At 44.3% G+C, this 20,395-nt stretch overlaps 11 protein-coding genes across 11 annotated transcripts; 4 read left to right on the top strand and 7 right to left on the bottom strand.

Annotated features, from left to right (window-relative positions):
- KL911_003636 (uncharacterized protein) lies at positions 1 to 423 on the bottom strand (the record flags this gene model as incomplete). The annotated part of the gene is made up of 1 exon (XM_043198838.1): positions 1 to 423. The coding sequence occupies one exon, from the start codon at positions 421 to 423 to the stop codon at positions 1 to 3; it is 423 nt and encodes a 140-aa protein (XP_043053420.1).
- Positions 424 to 703: 280 nt separating this feature from the next.
- Positions 704 to 1,264, bottom strand: KL911_003637 (uncharacterized protein; the record flags this gene model as incomplete). The annotated part of the gene is made up of 1 exon (XM_043198839.1): positions 704 to 1,264. The coding sequence occupies one exon, from the start codon at positions 1,262 to 1,264 to the stop codon at positions 704 to 706; it is 561 nt and encodes a 186-aa protein (XP_043053421.1).
- Positions 1,265 to 1,309: 45 nt separating this feature from the next.
- On the top strand, positions 1,310 to 1,973 carry KL911_003638 (uncharacterized protein; the record flags this gene model as incomplete). Its single annotated transcript, XM_043198840.1, has 2 exons — positions 1,310 to 1,809; positions 1,898 to 1,973. The coding sequence occupies 2 exons, from the start codon at positions 1,310 to 1,312 to the stop codon at positions 1,971 to 1,973; spliced, it is 576 nt and encodes a 191-aa protein (XP_043053422.1).
- Positions 1,974 to 2,005: 32 nt separating this feature from the next.
- On the bottom strand, positions 2,006 to 5,140 carry KL911_003639 (uncharacterized protein; the record flags this gene model as incomplete). Its single annotated transcript, XM_043198841.1, has 1 exon — positions 2,006 to 5,140. One exon carries the CDS (start codon positions 5,138 to 5,140, stop codon positions 2,006 to 2,008), a length of 3,135 nt encoding a protein of 1,044 aa, XP_043053423.1.
- Positions 5,141 to 5,585: 445 nt separating this feature from the next.
- On the top strand, positions 5,586 to 7,064 carry KL911_003640 (uncharacterized protein; the record flags this gene model as incomplete). The annotated part of the gene is made up of 1 exon (XM_043198843.1): positions 5,586 to 7,064. One exon carries the CDS (start codon positions 5,586 to 5,588, stop codon positions 7,062 to 7,064), a length of 1,479 nt encoding a protein of 492 aa, XP_043053424.1.
- Positions 7,065 to 7,099: 35 nt separating this feature from the next.
- On the bottom strand, positions 7,100 to 9,937 carry KL911_003641 (uncharacterized protein; the record flags this gene model as incomplete). The annotated part of the gene is made up of 1 exon (XM_043198844.1): positions 7,100 to 9,937. The coding sequence occupies one exon, from the start codon at positions 9,935 to 9,937 to the stop codon at positions 7,100 to 7,102; it is 2,838 nt and encodes a 945-aa protein (XP_043053425.1).
- Positions 9,938 to 10,179: 242 nt separating this feature from the next.
- On the top strand, positions 10,180 to 11,844 carry KL911_003642 (uncharacterized protein; the record flags this gene model as incomplete). Its single annotated transcript, XM_043198845.1, has 1 exon — positions 10,180 to 11,844. The coding sequence occupies one exon, from the start codon at positions 10,180 to 10,182 to the stop codon at positions 11,842 to 11,844; it is 1,665 nt and encodes a 554-aa protein (XP_043053426.1).
- Positions 11,845 to 11,915: 71 nt separating this feature from the next.
- On the bottom strand, positions 11,916 to 13,210 carry KL911_003643 (uncharacterized protein; the record flags this gene model as incomplete). The annotated part of the gene is made up of 2 exons (XM_043198846.1): positions 11,916 to 13,027; positions 13,171 to 13,210. 2 exons carry the CDS (start codon positions 13,208 to 13,210, stop codon positions 11,916 to 11,918), a joined length of 1,152 nt encoding a protein of 383 aa, XP_043053427.1.
- A 426-nt stretch (positions 13,211 to 13,636) lies between these two features.
- On the bottom strand, positions 13,637 to 16,399 carry KL911_003644 (uncharacterized protein; the record flags this gene model as incomplete). The annotated part of the gene is made up of 1 exon (XM_043198847.1): positions 13,637 to 16,399. The coding sequence occupies one exon, from the start codon at positions 16,397 to 16,399 to the stop codon at positions 13,637 to 13,639; it is 2,763 nt and encodes a 920-aa protein (XP_043053428.1).
- Positions 16,400 to 16,471: 72 nt separating this feature from the next.
- Positions 16,472 to 17,098, top strand: KL911_003645 (uncharacterized protein; the record flags this gene model as incomplete). The annotated part of the gene is made up of 1 exon (XM_043198848.1): positions 16,472 to 17,098. The coding sequence occupies one exon, from the start codon at positions 16,472 to 16,474 to the stop codon at positions 17,096 to 17,098; it is 627 nt and encodes a 208-aa protein (XP_043053429.1).
- Positions 17,099 to 17,458: 360 nt separating this feature from the next.
- Positions 17,459 to 20,389, bottom strand: KL911_003646 (uncharacterized protein; the record flags this gene model as incomplete). The annotated part of the gene is made up of 1 exon (XM_043198849.1): positions 17,459 to 20,389. One exon carries the CDS (start codon positions 20,387 to 20,389, stop codon positions 17,459 to 17,461), a length of 2,931 nt encoding a protein of 976 aa, XP_043053430.1.
- Positions 20,390 to 20,395: the final 6 nt, after the last annotated feature.

Raw genomic sequence — 20,395 nt, forward strand, 5'->3', positions numbered from 1 at the left:
TTATCTTGCAGCTGTAGCAGGTTGTTGTTCACTTCCCGAAGCCAACAAGTCACTGCTGCCTTGTTGCAACTGCATTTCCTTTTCTAATTCGTTCAACTGGGTCTCACCAAAAATTCCCAAAGCCAATGGAACTCCCAAAAGCAAGGTAGACGAAGTGAGAATCCACAATCCGTTACCACATTTCTTGGCCAAAGTTGCTGCAGTGGAGTAAGCAGACTCCAAAGTAGAAGCAATGTATTGCCTTTGCTCAGGTAAAATCATATCTTTGAGAGCTTCTATTCTCTGCAGCAAAGTTTCATTCTCGTCAAACTCATCATCTGATTCAACTTCCGACTCGGACTCAACTTCCTCGTCGCCTGCGTTGAACACCTTTTCTTCAGGCTTTTGTTGTCTTTCGTCTTCGATTCTAGTGAGGGTGACCATTTTCCAATGAAATTTTTTTTCGATAATCAGAATTATAGCAAGAGTTAGTCAGTGCAAGGGTGTAGCTGAGTATCCACAGGACTCAGGAATATATTCTATCGCTCAAGCTACCGGCGCATCCCTAGATAAGGAAACAACCTCACCAATCAAAGATGCCTAGCGTAAGACGAGACACATGTATGATTGAGTCGCAAAAATTGCAAATACATATATTAATCCCTCCATTCTATTCACGTACCGTAAGTTGTAAGTAGCATTATTCTACACTATTCTCATCCCTTCATGCGCAGGTTGCTAGCATGTGGCTAATCACCTTAAGAAGCTGGTCATTTTCACAGGCAGCACTAACCCTTTCTTTGTCATTCAGCTGCTTATTCACCTGATTCTCGCTCTGGTGGCTGCCTTCCTTCAGCAAAACCAGTATCCTGAATCTTGGAGGCAAACAGCGCTCCAATCTGACTCTAATTCCGAGACCAATGAGGGTGGCTAAAGAGCAGTGCGTGATTGTCGGTGTGATGCGGACAATCACTTCTCCTATCTCATTCTTATTCTGGGGATCGATAACCTTGATGTCTGAGAGATTCACAACGGCCAGCTGCCCAAGTGTGAGCGGATGTTCGGGATCAGAAATTGTCGAGATCAAGTCATAAATCTCCTGAGCATCAAATCCCTCGTCTTCGGATTCGCCCTCGCTATCCGTATAGGTGATTCCATCCAGAGAAAGCTCGGTGAGTTCCTGATGCACCACTAATTGTTCGTCCTTCTCCACTATTGTACCGTGTCGTGTTGGCAGCAAGCTTGCATCCAATACGGTAGGGTTTGCGTTGATAACGTCTGCCATGACTAATAAAATTAAAATATATGAGCCAAATTTTTTCTTCCATACATGTCTCTCCTAATAGGAGTCAGTGGAGCTTCGAGTTCTGGGAAAACTACGGTGGCTAAGACTCTACGTGATCTGTTCCCGAACTCTGTACTACTACACGAAGATGACTTCTACTATCCAGATGAGCAAATTCCATTCAATGAGGAATTGCAAGAGTATGACTGGGACTGTCCGGAGGCAGTCGATTTTGAAAAACTGAAAGATACATTGAGGAATTTCAAGCGAGACTCAAACTTTCAATTCAGCGAGTCGTCCAAAGAATCTCTCGACGTTTTCATAAGGCTCAGTCCCCAAATTGAGCAAAAGATCAAAGAAACAGTTGGACCCTTGAGCCTACCCCGGATAGTATTTGTAGATGGATTTCTGTTATATCATGATAAGGAGATTCTCGACCTTCTAGATGTTTGTCTATTCTACAAAACAGACTACAATACTCTCAAAAATAGACGTCAAAGCAGACAATACACTATAGACAATGGTATATGGACAGACCCTCCTGGGTACTTCGAGAAAATTGTCTGGCCCCAATACTACAGAAACCATACACATCTTTTTGAAAATGCATACCATAACGAACAACAGCTAAAGGATAACACTGCCAAGATCGCTGAGCCTCGAATTGTTGCTTTCGACAACGACAACAGCACAAATTTCGATCAATTGATTCTACAAACAGCCAGGATGATATGTAGGGGGTTATCTCTTTGAACCAGGCCTTTTCTGTTTCTTCATTTCTTGATCATAGATCTGTTCGGCTGTCTCCCCGGTCTTTCGCTTCTTTCCTGAATCCACGCTCACCACACCTTTGTTTTTGGCAGCTTTCTCTAATTTGCTAGCATCCCATCCTTGGTCATTGATGGCGTACTTTTCCAGATTCAGGGAATTGATGAGCTCTTTTTGTTTTTCTCTCAAAGCGCTCACCGCTGAAGCTCCGGACTTGTTCATTTCATCGACCAGCTCTTTTTCGATCTCCTCAATGTCTGCGACGTTGGTTTCTTCACCATTCATCTCGCGAACGGTCTCGTCCTCCACTTCAGGCATTTCTTCTGCTATCTTCTGTTGCACAAGCGAGCGGAAATAGCTGGACACTTTACGTATGATCTTGGCAAACATCGCCATCGCTTGATTAGCCTCAATGGAAAGCTCCTTGGCGATCTTGTCCATGTCCTTGTGTTGCAGTCCGATTGCTAATAAAATTGCTGCCTGCACATTTGATAAGTTAACTGCTTTAGAGATTTTTCCCTGGAAGTAAAGATATGCCAAAATTGGCAATAGGTCCACTACAACGTGGTAGTCGATAAGGTTGTTAGCGTATGACTCGAGCCTCTTGAGGTCAAACGGCGAAAAGAATTTATCTAGCTCATCTTTTGTGAAGTCTTCTTGAGGGGGCTTTTCACAAGACTCTAGAACGCTCAAAGCCTGCACAGAAGGTATCACATTGAAGTTATAACCCAGAAGGTTCACAAATCTTTTGTGGAAGTCCTTTGAATATTCTTTCAGCCATTGGTCCTCACGGTTCTCGAGCACTTTGAGCATGACACAGGTGTGTTCGCCGGTCAGGTCATTGGCAGTTTGTCTCAGGTAAACTGGAAGATAGTGCGACCTTTTCCAGAACCTAAACAGATCTGGTGTTAGTCCATAGGAAACACCCATATAGTGTAAATAGTAAGGGGCCTTGTGAGCGAGATTGATAAACAACGGTTGCAACCTGTTTTCCTTTCTTGGTTTGATCTCTTCTTGCTGTAAAACCGCGGATTCCAGCTCGTTGTCAGTCAATGTCCTAAGAGAGAACTTGTCATCCTCAAAGGAGGAAGCCTCGCTGATATTGGCGAATTTGCCTTCAAAATAGTCTGTCAACAGCTCCAAAGCTCTTGATCCGTATCCCATGTTCATATAGTCAGGATGTGTGGCGACTCTGACAATCCTAGCACCGGAAAGCGATGCAAAGTCATCGTCCTGGAATTGTTGGCTGATCAACCACGGTATGAGGTCTCCACCAGCACGGACACCTCTGTTGAGACTGCTTCGAATGCTCTCTTTAGAAATCTCACCCTCCAAAGCAAGTTGCACCACACATAACGGAGTTGGAATGGAACCATCTTTTCCAGCATCTGGCCCGAACAAAGCATAAAGCTGATGGGCAGGAGCATCAGACATGAGCTGCAAATCATTTGGGGAGTTTTTGTAGTGCGAAGAAACGAAAAGAGCCATCATCTTTTGCAAGAATGCCTCTGAAACCGGATCGTAAGAAAATAGCGTATCCCTGTTAATGTAGAATAAATTGCATTCGCTAGGGTGTGGACAGCCCCTTGTCTCATATTTGGTATTTTTTGTCAGTTTAGCATCCAGACATAGCAACTTATTCAGCCAAGCTTCCACTGGATCTCCAGGAGCATATCTGATCGGTTCGTCCAACACGACTTCAACCAGATTGCGACCACGGATATGCAAATCATCATCTGTCAATTTCTTACTGCCTCTTGACACAACTTGGGTCTGAGAATTATTACTGACAATGGTATTAGAGTGGTCTCTCAGCTGCTGAATCAGCTTCAAGCTCAAAGACCTTCCGGTTCCTTCGTAACCATTGATGGTGGAAGCCATGAAAACCAAATAAGGCCCCAGTAGTTTTTTCACCACAGGTAGGGGTATTGCGGCTGCCTCGTCGATGATCAAAAGCTCAGCTTGTCCCAAAACATGACTGTCTGTAGGCGATATATATTGAATAGTCTGTCTGTGGCCCGATCTTTTGATATCCACTCTCACGATAGCTTTGGCAAAGGAGGGATTAGTAGACTGAATTATGTCGTAATCTTGATGCTCAACGTATCCCATGGCATCAAAACCTTTGAAAATAAACTCAAACAGAGTTTTCAGGTTTTCGGGAGAAGGAGATGTAACAAAGATATTGGAGTAATCTTGGGCAACGGCAGCAGCTATAGCAATTCCTAGTGCGGCAGATTTACCCCGACCTCTACCAGCAGTCAGCGTTACTGTCGTGTTTAAGGTCTTTTCGGCGATCGAATCAATAAACCTTAAAATAGCCTCTGCTTGATTGACCGTCCTGGACAGTGCAACCAGTGCCCCCGCTGGCTGGGTATCCTCAAGACTCTTTTTCAAATCTATCAGCTCCTGCTCTTTTTCTGTCACTTCCTCATCATCCTTTGGAGGAAGCCTCTTAACGTTTCTTCCACCAGAAACAGGTAAGACATTCAACTCGTCGTCCAAGACTAGACAATTTCTGCAATCAGCGAGTGACAATAAAAACCTCTCATTGAAACGAGCAACAACATCGTTGTGGGCTTCAGTTCTATATCTGGAATGGATATCCATAGTCATTGTATACAACTGCTTCAAAGATGTCATGGACTTGAGTAGCATGATAACCAGTCCCCCTCCTTCGACAGTTTCAATTGTCCTTGCCATAAGGTTGGGAGTAAGTCCTTCAAAATCCTGCAGGATGACCATACCATAGGTATTCCCCAGGATCTTTTCAGTCTCTTTATAATACACGTATCTGATCTGCTGGTTTGTAATAAAGACTTCGAATGGATCTAGTTCATTTGGCTCTCTTTTCCCACGCTTGATTTCCTTTTTGATCTTGTCTTCCCTCTTCTTCCTATGGGACGTAAAACCAAGAAGTTTTTTCTTATAAGCCCATAAAATTGATTTATTCATTTTGAGGTTTGCATTCATCATCAAATAGTGGAGATTAGGAATCTGATTCCTGGACCGATCTCCAACCATTATTATGAAGCTTCGTTCTCTGGTATCCACGCCATTGCGGATAAGAGCAGCAATCCGTGAATCAAGGGCCTTCTTCTTGCTCATACCTTTCAAGTGAAAACTTGCAAAAAAAAATTCAGAAAAAATAAATTTTTAAGCTACTACAATATGCATGTCGCGAAGGAGTAGGATAAGAGCAAGTCCTGCTTTTTTTACTTAAGATATGCTCAAAGCACCATTAATCCAGTACTAAAACCCTATTGAGAGTCGCGTGTGGACATTTCAATATCTATTAGCGTATGAAACTCCGAAGTTAAATAATTTGCTTTTTATAAAGTTCGAGATATGATTTCACACATTTAACTCCTGAGGTTGGGAATCATGCAGATGGCAATATCTCTTCCCCCGTTACGCCTGAAGGAAGTACTTTCCAGCGCAACGATCGTACCTGCAATACGGTATTTCCGTATTGCCGTATTGCAGCATTTCATATTTCAGATCATCCTCGCTACTTATCAGCTTCGAGCCGCATAAAATTTTTTAGCTTTAAATGTCTATGGTAACATTATCGCCAGAGAATCCTGTCAACGGAGAAAACTCTGGGCAAGAAGGGCCCCTAGCCAACGAATCCCATGAAAAGGAGAATACTGGTGAGCTCGAAGTTTTTGAAGTAGCAAACGGGAACTCGGAAGAACAAGTAGAACAAGAAGAAAAAGAAGAAAAAGAACATATTGGTGAACAAAATCCCGAAGATCGTATATTTGATGAGACGAAAGAGATTGCAGAGTCTGACAACGAATTGGAGGAGAGCAAGAGCTCAGATGTGGAATCAGAGTCTGGATCAGAGTCTGGATCAGAGTCTGACAGTGACTCGAATTCTGACTCTAGCTCAGACTTGAGCGCAGGTTCCGAGTCTGAGGAAGAAGGTGAGGTTGCGGTATCCGATAACGAGAGCGACGTGTCTGCCGAGCCCATAAAGTCCAAGAATGAACAAGAGGAAGAAGGTCTAGAATTGCCCGAAGATTATTCTATTCCCCCAGATGCGCCTATTGAGTACATCGGTAATATTACAGCCCTTGTTGAGAGAAGCATTGTGATAAAGGCAAGCGTTTCAGGTGAGATACGCGTTTTGAAAGATGGCTCAATTCTCTGTTTAGAAGATAGAACGTTAGTCGGCCCACTCTTTGAGACATTTGGGAGAATTCAATCTCCTTCGTATCGTGTTAAGTTTAAGACAGAAGAAAAGTTTGAAGCATTCAAGGACAAAAAAGGCGCAAAGGTTTTCTATGTTGTTCCCGAATCCGAATTTGTGCTTACGTCTCAAATAAAGACAATAAAGGGAAGCGATGCTAGTAATTGGAATGACGAAGAAATCCCTGAGGAAGAGCAGGAATTTTCTGATGACGAGAAGGAAGCAGCAATGAAAGCTCTTAAAAAACGAAAGAAGAACCAAAAGAAAGACGAATTAACAAAGAGGCCGATTCCGAATCACATGAGGTCGCAACTGACTTCTCTGCCAAAAAAGGGAGCTTCCCAGGCAGGAACTCCTCTTCAAGCTCTACAGTCCCCGAAGCAAGAAATTACTGCGCAATACGCGGCTGCTACAAACCAGGTACGGCCTATTGAACCGGAGAAAATGCATCAGTCTCTGCAGTGGGCGCAGCCGCTGCTTCCAGTCCAGCCTCAGCAGCAAATGTATCAACCTATGAATTTTGTGAACCCCGTCCAACAACAATACTATCCTCAACAACAGTCATTTCCTTCCACTACAGGTTATTATCAGCAACATGCTCAATATCAATGGTATCCCCAGTATCAGCAATATCCAAATTATCAGTATCCTTACCAACAGCCACAGAATGCGCAGCCTCAAGTTGACCCAAGCGTTTTTCAACAAGTCAGCCAGTTCATCCAACTAGCTCAAACGCAAACCCAATCGCAGCGACAATCAGAACCTCAAAATCCTACTTTACAGGACAAGGCTGCGAGTCCTCTCTCTGACGACGAGTATGACCCTGAAAGTGTATAATTACTTCCATTTAATAGATCATGTGATGTATGTTATTAAGTTTTGTATAAACCTGAAGTCGCTTTGACGTATGTATTTCTGGCCAGCTCTAATGCATCGGAGGGAAAGCCAGCCAGTTGTGCGATTTCGAAAGCATGCGAATGGGAACTGATTCCGGGAATAAGTTTATGGTCAAAAATGAGCTTTTCATCGATCGGCAGATCGCCGTCATGTATTCTGGTCAGAGTAGTCTGATAGAAATCCGTACGCCGCTCTAGCTCCTTATCATCTTGCATTAGCTTGTGGATCTCGGGACCGAAATGTGTTGCAAAGAGCACCTTGCAATTCTTATTCTTTACTAGATGAGCCAAAGATGCATATGCGATAGTTATACCTTCGACTGCTGATGTTCCTCGGCCAAGCTCATCAACTATAGCCAACGATCTTTCCGTAGAATCCCTCAGAATGATAGCAGTTTCGTTCATCTCAACCATGAACGATGACTGATGTCTGAAAATGTTGTCAGAAGCTCCAACTCTAGTGAAAACCTTATCTATGATCCCGATATGTGCTTTTGTCGCAGGAACATACGAGCCTATCTGCGCCAAAATTGCAATCAATGCATTTTGTCGTAAGAAGGTGCTTTTACCACCCATATTTGGGCCCGTGATTACCCATCCACGGCCGGAATCCAGAGTGCAACTATTGGCTGTAAAATTTTCGACTCCAGTCACCCGTCCACGCAAACCTTCTTCCACCACCAAATGTCGGCCATTTTCTATCTCGAATTTGGTACTCCGGTCCACAGTCGGCTTGACAAGACTTTTTTCCCAAGCTAGCAGATAAAATGATGAGCACACGTCTAGAAATTCAATGATGGGAGCAACCTGGCGTAATTCTGTAGAAAGTGAGAGTAGAGTCTCTTGAATCAGAGATATAATTCTCTCTTCTTCTCTCAAAATCTCTTGCTCAACAAAGAGCATCTCTATACCTAAAGTTTGCCATTCTATTGTCCAGAATTTGGCACTTGACTTTGTTCGTTCACGAAGCTGAAGGTCCATATTGTCGACAAGGCTCTTAAAAGACTTTCTAGACGACCGAACATCAATAATGAAATCACCGGTCCGAGGGTCACGAATCAAGTTAAAACCTCCTTGATAACCATATTTCTCAAATTTTGCTGTCAGTTGTTGTGTAAGGGCCTGAAAACGAAGCTCAAGTTGATCATATTTGTCTCTGAGTTCTGCAAGTCTTGAAGAAGCAGTTGGCTTCAAAAACCAGTACTTACGGAGCACTTCCGAGTCGTTTCTGTTCGTGTCAATCTTCACCCGAAGAGTTTGAGGATTGATTGTGTTGATGATAGATTGAGACAAGCTCATGAGAGCTGAATATTCCTTGAATTTTTCGAATAAAGGCAAGACAAGATTGACTAGTTTTTTATCCGGACAATCCTTCACCATCTTGTAAATTTCATCGATTATCATGATGGTATGCCCCAACTCCAAGTACTCGCCCATATCTGCCCTTTTGTTATCTGCACGGCGCACAATTCGCCCTAAATCAGTGGTTTTGCGTAACAGCTGGATCAACTCCTGAACGAACATGCGGTTGTCTAGAAAAACCTCAATATACTTTTGGCGTTTCTTTATCTCCTCAACATCGGTGGACGGAGAGAGAAGCCACGTATTAAGCAGTCGGGAGCCCTGTACCGTACACGTCTTATCAATTATGGATGCAAGAGCTCCAGTTCGGAAGCCACCCACGATGGTCTCCGTGAGCTCCAGATCTTGTGCTGCGCGCGGATCAATATGCATAAGAGTATTCGGCAACGACCGTTTGGGCAAGTCAAAGCTCAGTTTGTAGAACGGCAGACACTCGTTCAAGTAGTGCAGCAAAATTTTTGCAGCTCCAGCTTCTTTTTGCGAAAGCTTTTCCAGACGGCTTTGGACAAGCCGCTTATTTTCGGAGAAGCGGTTCGCAAAATCGAGAAGTGATGTACTGACTGACGGCAGCGAGTACCTGCTTATATAGTACTTCTTTAGTTCTCCCAATTCGGGAAACCATTTTCCTGTGATCAGAGAATCGATATCCAGATCATTGGCTATTAGAATTTCACTTGGATTGATCCTAGTTATGTTGGCCATAAGCTCATTCATGTTAGTCTCAAGCACATGGAATTGACTTAGGCCAACATCTACCCAACATAAACCTATCTTTTGACCTAGCGCATCTTTCTTAAACGGGTCTGCAGGAAATTGGATAGCAAGTAAATAGTTCGTGCGATGATAATCTCTCAATGCCTCGTCAATGATAGTTCCTGGGGTGACGAGCCTAGTCACTGGTCTCACAATCACATTCTGCGCAGTGGTTTGCTGATCACAAACAACAGCTTTAAGGCCTTGGCCGAAAGCGATCTGGAGGTATTTTTCAAGTTTATAGTCAGGAAAGCCAGCAAAGGATATCTCGTAATTTTTGAGAACTCTCTTGCTCAACGTTAGGCCCAACATAGACGCATGTTTCTCAGCCTGCTGAAAATAAAGCTCGTAGAACGATCCAACCTGGATCAAGACGACGTACTGATCTTCAGGATATTGGTCGACAATATCTTTCAAGGTCTGATAGAAATACGTGAGTTCGACGTCAGGTTTGGCACCACGGTCTCCAAACTGGTCGATTTCGTCATCCTGGACTGTTTTCGTTTTCGCTTTCTTTTTCGCTTTCTTGCGGCCTTTAGCTTCCCCGGGAGTCTCCTCGAGAGAAGCTTGTTCCTTGTTTTGACATGCTTGGATCGACTGGAGAGGAGCGCGTATATTCAGAGGAATGCGGACAACTTGGCGTGGCTTGACCAAGCTGTGGAACCTTTTCAAAACAAGTTTAGGCCCCACACGTATCATGGCAAATTTAGAGCAAATATTTGGGCTTTTATATACAGGAGAAGTGCTCAGCTATGTTACTCGTAACTTTTCAGATTTCATGCCCGCAAACCTAGCGAGATTTAACACTTGATTTTTTTTTTTAATATACTAGCACTTCACGTTCTATTATTGTGCTTAGACCAAGCAGCAGACAGTCAGAAGGATCTGAAAATTCGGCAGCTAGTCTAGTTTTTAGGACAACAGTGTCTGCATACCCTAGAATGCCTGAAGCAGAGAGCGCAGGTTTGGCGGTAACATCTATAACTACGGAAACAATACCAGAGAATGGGCATTTAGGCGCAGCACCTTCAGACCCGGCCGCATTGGAAACCCTTACAGGGCTTCCGAATGGCGAAATGAATATTAAAGAGTATGAAATGGCTCAACAACCCTCCAATGGGAAGCGAATCAGCGTCGATGAAGCGATTGCTCCCACCAAGTTAGATCTTAATTCAAGACCATCCCGAGAAACCTTACGAGTCCCTTACAGAAACGAAATGAACATTACCATAGAGCGTCAATCACAGTATACACACACAACAGCACACTCTAGTGGTATGGACAGGCTGGGGTATACAGAGTCACATACGATTGCCATACCTGAAGCTTATTCACAAGCTGAAGCCACAAGTATTGATAGACATAATCAACAGACAGTGATCAGTCGTCATCGTTTTACAAGAGGAAATTCGTTCAACATTGGGCCCCAAAAACGAAAGTCGCGAGCAAAGTCTAATGACAGATATGTGATCCCTGGACAGCGTGTTGTGGAAGGTCACCACAACTATGTCATGGCATATAATATGATCACTGGAATCCGAGTGGCTGTATCCAGATGTTCAAAGCTTCCAGGGCCTATTAAAGATGAGGATTTTACGAAGGTTTCAAAACTAATTTTTGACATGGAAGGGAATACCATGACACCATCTACCAAATATGAATTCAAATTTAAGGATTACGCACCCGAAGTTTTCCGTCATCTGCGTAGCAGGTTTAATATTGATCAGGCGGATTATCTGTTATCGCTAACTGAACGTGTGAGTCTGACTGAGTTAGGCTCTCCTGGGAAAAGTGGATCCTTTTTCTACTACTCGAGAGATTACAAATTTATCATCAAAACTATTCATCACTCAGAACATAAGCATCTTCGCAAATGTCTCAAGCAATACTACGAATATGTGGAAAAGAATCCACAAACATTCATATGCCAATTCTACGGTCTCCACCGTCTCAAGATGCACTTCACCACAGGAATTCACAAAGTTCACTTCTTGGTGATGAACAACATATTCCCTCCACACAGAGACTTGCACGAGAAGTTTGATCTGAAGGGTTCAACGCATGGGCGCTTCACTGATGTGAACGCCGCTAAAGCTCAAGGAAAGACGTCTATAGTCCAAAAGGATCTCAACTGGCTGCAGGATCATCACCGACTCAATTTTGGACCCACCAAACGTAAGCAGATTGCAAACCAACTAAGAAGTGACGTCCACCTTCTTGAAACGCTCAATATTATGGACTACTCATTTCTGGTTGGAATACATGACATAACTCTCGCTACACAGCACGATCCCTACAACCTGCTACCAAATTTTGATCCTCCTGAAATACGACAACAGTCGGCTTCTACTGCATCCGACGGATACTTAGACAGCGATGGCGGTATTAGAGCTACAGACGAGCAAGATAACGAGCTACCTATTGTGTATTATATGGGAGTCATCGATTGCTTAACCAACTATTCGACTTTCAAAAAGCTAGAAACATTTTTCCGCACATTGAATCATAAGCGCGAGACCATCAGTGCTGTACCCCCGGTCGAATATGGGCAACGGTTCCTTAGATTTATAGAGACAGCCATGAAGCCTACCTGCAAGCCCGCCTAGAAGAATACATCGCAGTTCGCAATAATAATACACAATTCTATGACAAAACGTTTTTTTTTTTTGTAATCCGATTACTCTTCAATGTGGTCCTCTTCCATCTCTTGTTCAGGTGCCGGTTCATCGGCCTCTGTTGGCTCGACGGCTGGAACTTCTGGACCAGGCTCGGAATCTGCACCGGGCTGATGAGAAGATTCTGCCTCCACGTCCATATTTTGCTCAGTGGAAACGGTATCTCCTTTCTTGGCAAAAGAGACATGAAGGCGTCTCCTGCCGTATTCGTAGTTGTCTAGCTGGTTGACTGCCGCAATGGCGCCGTCAAGTTCCTGGAATTGAACAACAGCACTTCCCGCCGGTCTGTTTAGATCATCAAATTGCAGTTCAGCACGCTTGACTGAAGCGATACTTCCAAAAAGATCATAGAGATCCGTCTCAGACGTCTCCCATGGCAAATTGTCCGCGAAAATGGTGTCGTTTGGTTCACCCTGTCCCACAACACCAGCGACAAACTCGGAGTTTCTAGATTCGGTTGGTCCCTGGGGTTCTTTATTGAACTGTTTTCCAAGTCTCACCTCAATGCGTCTTCCATCCATATCGTAGCCGTTGAAATCAGCAATTGCCCTGTCTGCGTCCTCAGAGTTCTCAAAAATCACAGTACCAAATCCCTTAGAACGTCCTCTATGATCTTCTCTCACGTCAGCACGAATAATTGGACCGCAGCTTTTAAATAAGTCTTTGAGGTCTTGCCATCTCACACTGAATGGCAAATTTCCAATGAATACCTCATATCCTTCGGCTGGAGGAGGAGGAGCATTTCGTCTTCTTTCCTCACGAACAGGGGTCTCTTTTTCTGGGGGAGGGAGATCTTCCCTAACAAAAATCTCCCGGCCCTCGTACATTGTGCGGTCAAACTTGGAAATTGCCTCTTGAACAAGATCCTTGTTGGCAAACTCAACAGTTCCCATTCCGCGGGATCTTCCGCGAGAAGTGACCACATCTGCACGCACGACTTCACCGACTTCGCGAAAAAGGTCCTTCAAATCGTACCAAGTGGTATGATAAGGAAGGTTTCCAACAAAGATCGTATTTTCGTAGACTCTATTAGATTTCGACTCATGCTCACGTGGACCTCGACCACGAGACTCAAACCGGCTACCAATTCTCGCACGCAACGGCCCTCCTCTTCCTCCTCGGCGAGAGGAGAAACCGCGTCTATCGTCTCTTCTTTCGCTCCGACGTGGGGGCGAGCGAGAACGCTGGCGCCACTGTTCCCTCACAGGTGATCTCGAACGATCCTAAAATGTTAGACTTCTATCGTAAGCTGCATACTTACCCTGTTGTTTTCATCCAATTCCATGTTGTCAGACATAATGAGTGGAAAATTTTAACGTAGCTGAATTTGATTATACGAAATATTTTCAGCTGATTAGCTAAAGGTCCAAACATGCTTATATAATACTGACTCAAGCGAAGCCATCTTTAGTCTTGACAACGACTTCCAGTGCTTTGATGCTAAATCCTTTGGCATAATCGAAATCGGTGGACTACATGAGATTTCCTGTTATTCTCTAAATTGAGAATAAATAAATGGAGCCTGATAACAGACTAAGAATATATTCCGTCCTGTCGATCTAGGAGACGTCTTCATTATTAGAAGCCGTCTACTCGGGATAAATATAACTAGCTAGTATCACATTACTGAATTAGAATGATAGAGTAGATAGATTGTACCTCGATATATCAGCAACCACTATATAGGGAGCAACTTCTAACCCGTAGTCTTTTATTGCATAATTTAGTTTAAATACCCTTTACAGCCTGGGGCCCCACACAAACATGGAATTCTTTCCTCATCGTTGGTCTCCCTTTCGAATTTGTAGTCGTAAGTGAGCTCCTCATTGGCCGCAATATCGCGTAGAGCGTAAATAACAATTCTTTTCTTTCCTTCCACTTTGATGATTTTCGCTGTGCAGGAAGGCACGCAGCAATGATTAATGAAACGAGCTATGCCTCCCTTCTTGGATGCATCGATAACGGTATTTTCATCAATACGGAAGAGGTAGGATGAGCCGATGCCTGATCGAAGGTACTTCTTTTCTCTGACTTCAGCCACCTGTTGCCGAATTCGCTCTCCGACATACTCTATAATCATCTCTTTCGCAGCAATCGGCTCTAAAGCATACAATCCCCAATTATGGATAGCAGATCTGGCAAACTGGACAGGTTTTTTCCGTTTCGTGAGCTGGTTCAGATCCAAAATATCTGTTTCAGAGCCTAACATCTGCTTTTGGGCGCTGATGTCAGCCGCAAACCGACGATTATTAGCTCTATTGACCCTAGAACTCTGAACTGCTTGCGTCTCACTCTCGTCTTCGTTTTGAACAGTATTCAGAGGCCTGTGAGCTTTTCGGCGATGCAAAAGGTACTCGCTCTTCATCTTATCAGGTATTTTATAGTAGCCCTGAGTGCGGAAGCTGCCAGTTGAATTTTGCAATTTATCATTTTTCAAAATTGCTTGTGAAAACTCAATAGCTTCCGCATCTTCTGCGCTTGTCTCGGCCATTGAGCTTAGATGCTTGATTTTTTTCGCGTATTCTTTGTGTTTCCATGCCCAGAGTTTGACATTTTTGATCTCCTCGCTCTTTGGTAGATCTTCGAATGCTTTCTTTGCGAACACAAAATCCTCTTCATCATGAATAACTGCTTGCAGGCTGTTCAAGTCAAAGTCCATATTGCTGTAATCGTCATCATAAACTGTCGTTCCTACATCATGGGAAGGCTTGTAGAGCTCACTGACCAAAAGATCTTTTTTCTGATCAGGCTCAGATTCATCAATTTGACGATCCAGTGACTCAGGCGAAGTTGGCTGGGAAGTGGCTTTAGATTCTGGAAGCTCTTGCATATCTTCCTCGTCCGAAGAAGAAGTGGATTCTATGGCAAGCAGTTTTTGCTTCTTGGAAGATTTGTTCTGGTCCTCGTCCTCTGATTCGTTGTCAGAATAGTTGAGCGCGTGAGCCATAGGAACAGCATTAATCTTACGTTTGTACTTTTTCTCCACAGGCTTCCGCCTGAAAGTAGATAACGTTGATATCGGGATAGACTGATGCTGAACGGTGAATGAAGAAACACCCGCAGGCCCCTTTGAAGCGTCTGGTTTAGTTTCTTTGCTATCCTCTTTTTCCTTCAAATGCTTTTCTAAAACTGATTTGTACTTGTCGCTATCCAAGAAAGAAAGCAGCTTCGGGCCAATTACTTTCTCTCTCAAATCTTTGAGCAGGTAGTCATGAAATTCTCTGATCAGCACCGCTTTTGCTTGTCCAGTCTCGCCGATTCTTTCACCAATCTTTGTCTGACTCATCAGCTCATCAGGAACAACAAAATCCATATATAATTTGTATTTCGAGAAGTGTCTTCCGTCTTCTTCGTCAAAACATTTTTCGGCATCTGCGATATTATTGAACACGACGTAGAAGCCCGACTTATGAGTTAAGATCCGATCAAACTCATGCCCAGAAAGAAGTTTTCGTATATCTGAGGAATTAACATTGCGCGTGTTGACAAACTTATCCGGAATGAGAAGAAATGGCCTATTTGCAATGTGCTTATCGAAGTTGAACGGAAGAGTGACCGAGGACAAAGTTCTCACATGACGGTCATGAGCTGAGAGCTTCACGGGCAGCTGATCTCGACTTGACCTATTGAGCTTTTTGCGTTCTTCTCGCTCGCGTCTCTGCTCTTCCCTCTCTCTCTTTTGTTCGTCTCGTTTCTGCATCATTTGCAGTTCCTGCTGGCGTCTCCGTTCTTCTTTTTCTTTGATTAGCTGCTGTTGTTTGGCGTCAAGAATTCTATTGTAGATAATGTTGAACAGTTGATCGTTGTTGTTGAGTCCGCATCGCAGGTACTGACCTCCTATCTGCAACTTTTTGTGCACTGCCGCGACGGCTCTGGTGGCCGCTTGATGTGCTGAATCTGGATCTCCATCATACTTCAACACGCATATACCCAGTGGGACTGCCGTTAAGGGGTCGTCAATCCCTTTCAATTCCAGGATTTTACCAAATTGAGCGAAGTTATTTTTGATGATCACGAGCGGAGTTGTGGTTGGAAAGTTCCAGATGACAAGTTGCGACGATGGCTCGGGGCCCACAGAGTACTTATCGTACTTATACTTGGGTATGAGTAAAGAGGAGTGGGGGCGCCGCAGTAGTTTTGGTATCTTTTGGAGCGCTTTTGGTCGTGGGTCCTCACAAAGCCCTCGGTCGCGGTCAGTAAAGATGTATATGGGTTTTGAGCCTTTTGATGGGTCCTTTCGCAAATCCGGGTCGTATGTAATTTTGGAGCTGCGGAGTCGTTTGTCTTTACAAGCTTGAGCAGCTCTTTTGGCCATATGATGATTTTGACTAGTAACGGATGAATAGTCATAATAAGGCAAGAGAGGTGAACTATCGCTCCTTATCGTATCTGGGGGAGTCGGGTATCTACCATGTGCCCGATATGACCCACCGTATAGCGCGTCTTCTCGAGATGGCCCACGGTACGCGTTTCTATGGAAGACCATGCAGATAAATAAAATACCCAGCAATTAGATATTTTTAAAAAAATTGAAAAATAGCGTGAAGGACACAGATTTATGTCGCGCTTTGTGGCGGCAGATGAGATTAATGACGAGGACTTGGCGAAGCAGGAAGCACACGAGGAGAAGCTACTGAGCGCTTTCCAGCAAGAGAAGAGCAAGGAGGCGCGGAGAACGCTTGCGCAGCAGCTCAAGGAGAGCAGGCAGCAGAAATACAAGGAGTACAAGGACAGCATGGAGGAGGAGAACTCTCTTTACAAATGGACTCAAATAGATATGGAATACTACGGGAAACTCGAAGAAGAACGAAGGTCTAAGAGGTTGAAGGAGAAAGCAGACATCGAAAGAGAGATAATGACTTATAAGCAAGCTAGAAGAGCACGCGAACAAGAAGGAAATAGCGCCATCAATGACGAGCTCGAAAAGGTCGAGGCTATAGATGGCCGCAAACGAAGAAATTATACGAAAGACAGAGCTTACAGGATCAGCAGGCGAAAAGCCCCAGCATATGATAATACCTCTGATCGCGCTAGATTGCTGGACACCAATTCAGACATCACAGGTCGGATTCCTAAGACTCTGTCACAACAGGGTAAACCCATCAACGACCAAAGACTGGAGGAATCAGGCGTTCCAGAAAAACCGATTCAGTCTCAATTCGGCTATTCCTCAGAGAGCGAATAAGATTTATAAAAATTTCACAAAATTTTGTTCATCCGTTTTCATGTTTTCGCTTCTTCGCCCTTTCGTCCAATTTTCACTTCCCCAACTGACCCGTGGGCTTGCGAAAACGCACCGTGCGGCTTACAGAAGATGGCGCAAAACAGGTACAGGGTACAAGCGTGGGTTGCAGGGCCGCAAGCACGGGAACGCGGGTCATCCGCACAGCGTTTTGAAGAGGAGAACAGGAACTACTTACGCTAACCACATTCAAGAGAAGCAGCTCAAGCGTCTAATGCCGTATCTGTGAAACTATCAGCAGATCTGTAAATAAAATTAATACACAGAAAGTGCTAACGAATTGCAATTTTATAAACTATCGATCTATGCATGCAAGGTGGAGGAGTCCAACTCGCCGTATTCACGCCACCCCTCCTCGTTTTTCATCTCCATCGTCTCAAAGTAGTGGTAGTTGACCTTGAGCGTTTGTGCAAATGGCACGTTATCAAAAGACACGATTCTCAACTTGCAGTATGAGTTATCTTTGATTTCTTTCACGACCTTAACAAACTCGTCCAATGTTGGAGTTGGCTTTTCATTAACATGCGTGATGAAATTGGTGACGCCAATAGTGTATAATCTAGAGGGAGATCCTGGTGCCATGGCCGTACAATAAACTTTGGACGGTAGTTGTCTGATCACTTGTCTAACGCCATGATGAGGCTCCTGTAACACCGCACCGGCCCAATAGACCATGTGCTTGGTCACAAAGGAGCTGCTAGAAACCAATGGAACATTAATGTCCATGATTTGCTTGTTTCTAACGATTTTGAACACGATTTCGTTTTCATTCCCGCCTAGGTCTCTGATAACATGGTCAATATCACGGAATTGTGTGATGACCCGGTTATTGGCACTCAGCACAATATCTCCATGTCTCAGGCCACAAGAGGGCTTATTATCGAGCGAAATGCTTACCTTTGGAACGCTGAGCAGTCTGGGTTGATCTGCAGACTTTTCCTCAATTTTCGTGATCCATTCCTGCGGAACACCACTTATTCTAGCACTAACGATCGGGATGTTACCAAATTCAACGTCAATGAATTTGAGCTCCGGGACCTGTTGACTCTTGAGGTTTTCAAGTTCCCAGAGCACATCTGTGGCATCCAGCCCCATGGAATAGGTCTTGTCCTCGTCCGCATCGAAGGCGAGCCAAAATGCGCGAACAAGGCCACTGGAGTCGCAGAGAACCCCAGAACCACATTGCTGGCCTAAATTAGAGTCAATTAACAAGGCCTCGAAGTTGGAGGCCTTAAATCTTGGGGAAGTAACATTATTTGGAAGATGTATGATTCCAATATCACTGACTTTTGTTTGGTCAACAACGACTCTTTGGGCTCTGTTGTGACCAATAAACACCACTTTGTCGCCTCTTCCCAAGGGCTTCTCGCCGAACTTAGGAGTTTGCAAAGGAGCCAAGATTAGTTTGGGATCGTATTTCAAAATGGCATACCCCTTGGTTGGGTGTAAGAAGACAACCTTAGCTGGTACTATGATCGATTCTGCAACGGTCATAGTGACATCCAAGAGGTCATGAGGCACACAGTACCTTGAAGCGAGTAGATATCCGTTGGTAGCATCAATCACAACCGCGTACGACTTGCGTGACTGACCACTGAACGAATCCAGTGGAACAGGTATGGTGCTCTTCAACATCACCAAAGAACGATCAAGTTGCTTGCAACCTTCAAATTCGATCGGAAGGCCCACGAACTTGGCGGTTTTCGGCGTGAGAGCTGGTGGTGGTAGTGGTTTCTCCTGCAAAGTTGTGAAATCCCAAAGACCCGTCGTGTCGTTTCTTTCTGCTAAACGGAAGCTGGAGTGCCAGTGACGATCGATTTGGATAATTTTGATAATTGGGACATGAAGGTCTGTAAGGTGGCGGCACTTGACGGTTACAAAGGCAGAGTCTGGGATTGACTTCATAACCTCGATAAATTCGTCGAGATTGGTCACTTCTTTATCGTCAATCGAGTCCAACAGCCATCCGTTAGGAACATTGTTGCCAAGCACAAAAGAGCCAGCTGCATTGCTCACGTGAACACCTTTCACTGCCACTGCATAAATTCTAGCGAGTTGGTAACTTAGATCACTGAAAGTTGCGCCGCAAACGTTGACGTACCGTCTAGGCGTAATTGCGTGAAGATCTCCAACAGTACAGCGAACAATTAGGTCTTTGCCACCTCTCTGAATAACTATCTCTATCTCTTTACCAACATGAGTGTCTAGAATTTCATCCACAGTGATGAATGTGGAAATTAATTCTCCATTGATGGATATCAAGCAGTCACCTTCTCTGATCAGCCCGTCAGCAGGGCCTTCAGGTAGCGTGACGGCAGAGACTAGAAGACCATTGAGGCTCGGGAACTTTTCCCTCATCAGTCTTTCTGTCTCTGCGCGAAGTCCAAGACGTCGACATTTATCAAACGGCTCTAATAGCCATTGCACTTGAATACTTCCTCTTGTGATCGGCTCATTATTCTGGATGCATTTCAGAGCGCGGAGAACTCGATAGACAGGCAGGAAAAAATCCGTAGAGGTTTCCGTATTACCTCCTGCTTGTAAAGCCACTGCGTGGCCATCTATATTGACAACAGGGGAGCCTGACGACCCTCCCGAAGCCGAAGCCGCTGCCTGTAAATATTCTGTGTTGAAGTCGTTGTATGAGTTGATTCCATAGTCTGGAGCATTTCTGTCGAGTCTCGAGATGAAACCGGAAAGTATGGAGAGTTTTTCACCCGAGTCGTTACCTATGACCATTATTTCTGCTCCGATCTTGGCGAGATCTGGCCTTAGCTGTAATTCACCAACGTCCATGTATTTGATATCTGATGGGTTATATCTAAGAAATCCAAAGTCGTGCACTGGATCCCTGTAGATTGGTTTGACCTCGCATTCTTCGTGGTTATCAAACACGGCATATCCGATAAAGGGTCCCGGCCCAACAACATGCCTATTAGTCAAAATTATTCCAAGTTTTGCGTCCACAACAAATCCTGTAGCCTCACTGCAAAGAGCGCTTTCTGTATCAAAGTTAACCACCTGAGCGAAGTGGATCGAAACCACAGATTTGACAACTTTTTCGACTATATGCTGCCATCTAGAATGATCTGGCTTTGTAAAGTCGCCTAACTCAGACCCCAAGACCGAATCTACATCATCCACGGATATATCATCATATTTCTGTTTTTTGGAGTGGCCATTCGACGGAGGATCTCCATGACGTTTAGTATGATAATCCTCAATCTCGAACATGAATAG

This window comes from Ogataea haglerorum (assembly GCF_019207285.1).
Source record: "Ogataea haglerorum isolate 81-453-3 chromosome Unknown 81-453-3_NODE_10_length_422072_cov_98.086364, whole genome shotgun sequence".
In the NCBI taxonomy this organism is placed as follows: Eukaryota; Fungi; Ascomycota; class Pichiomycetes; order Pichiales; family Pichiaceae; genus Ogataea; species Ogataea haglerorum.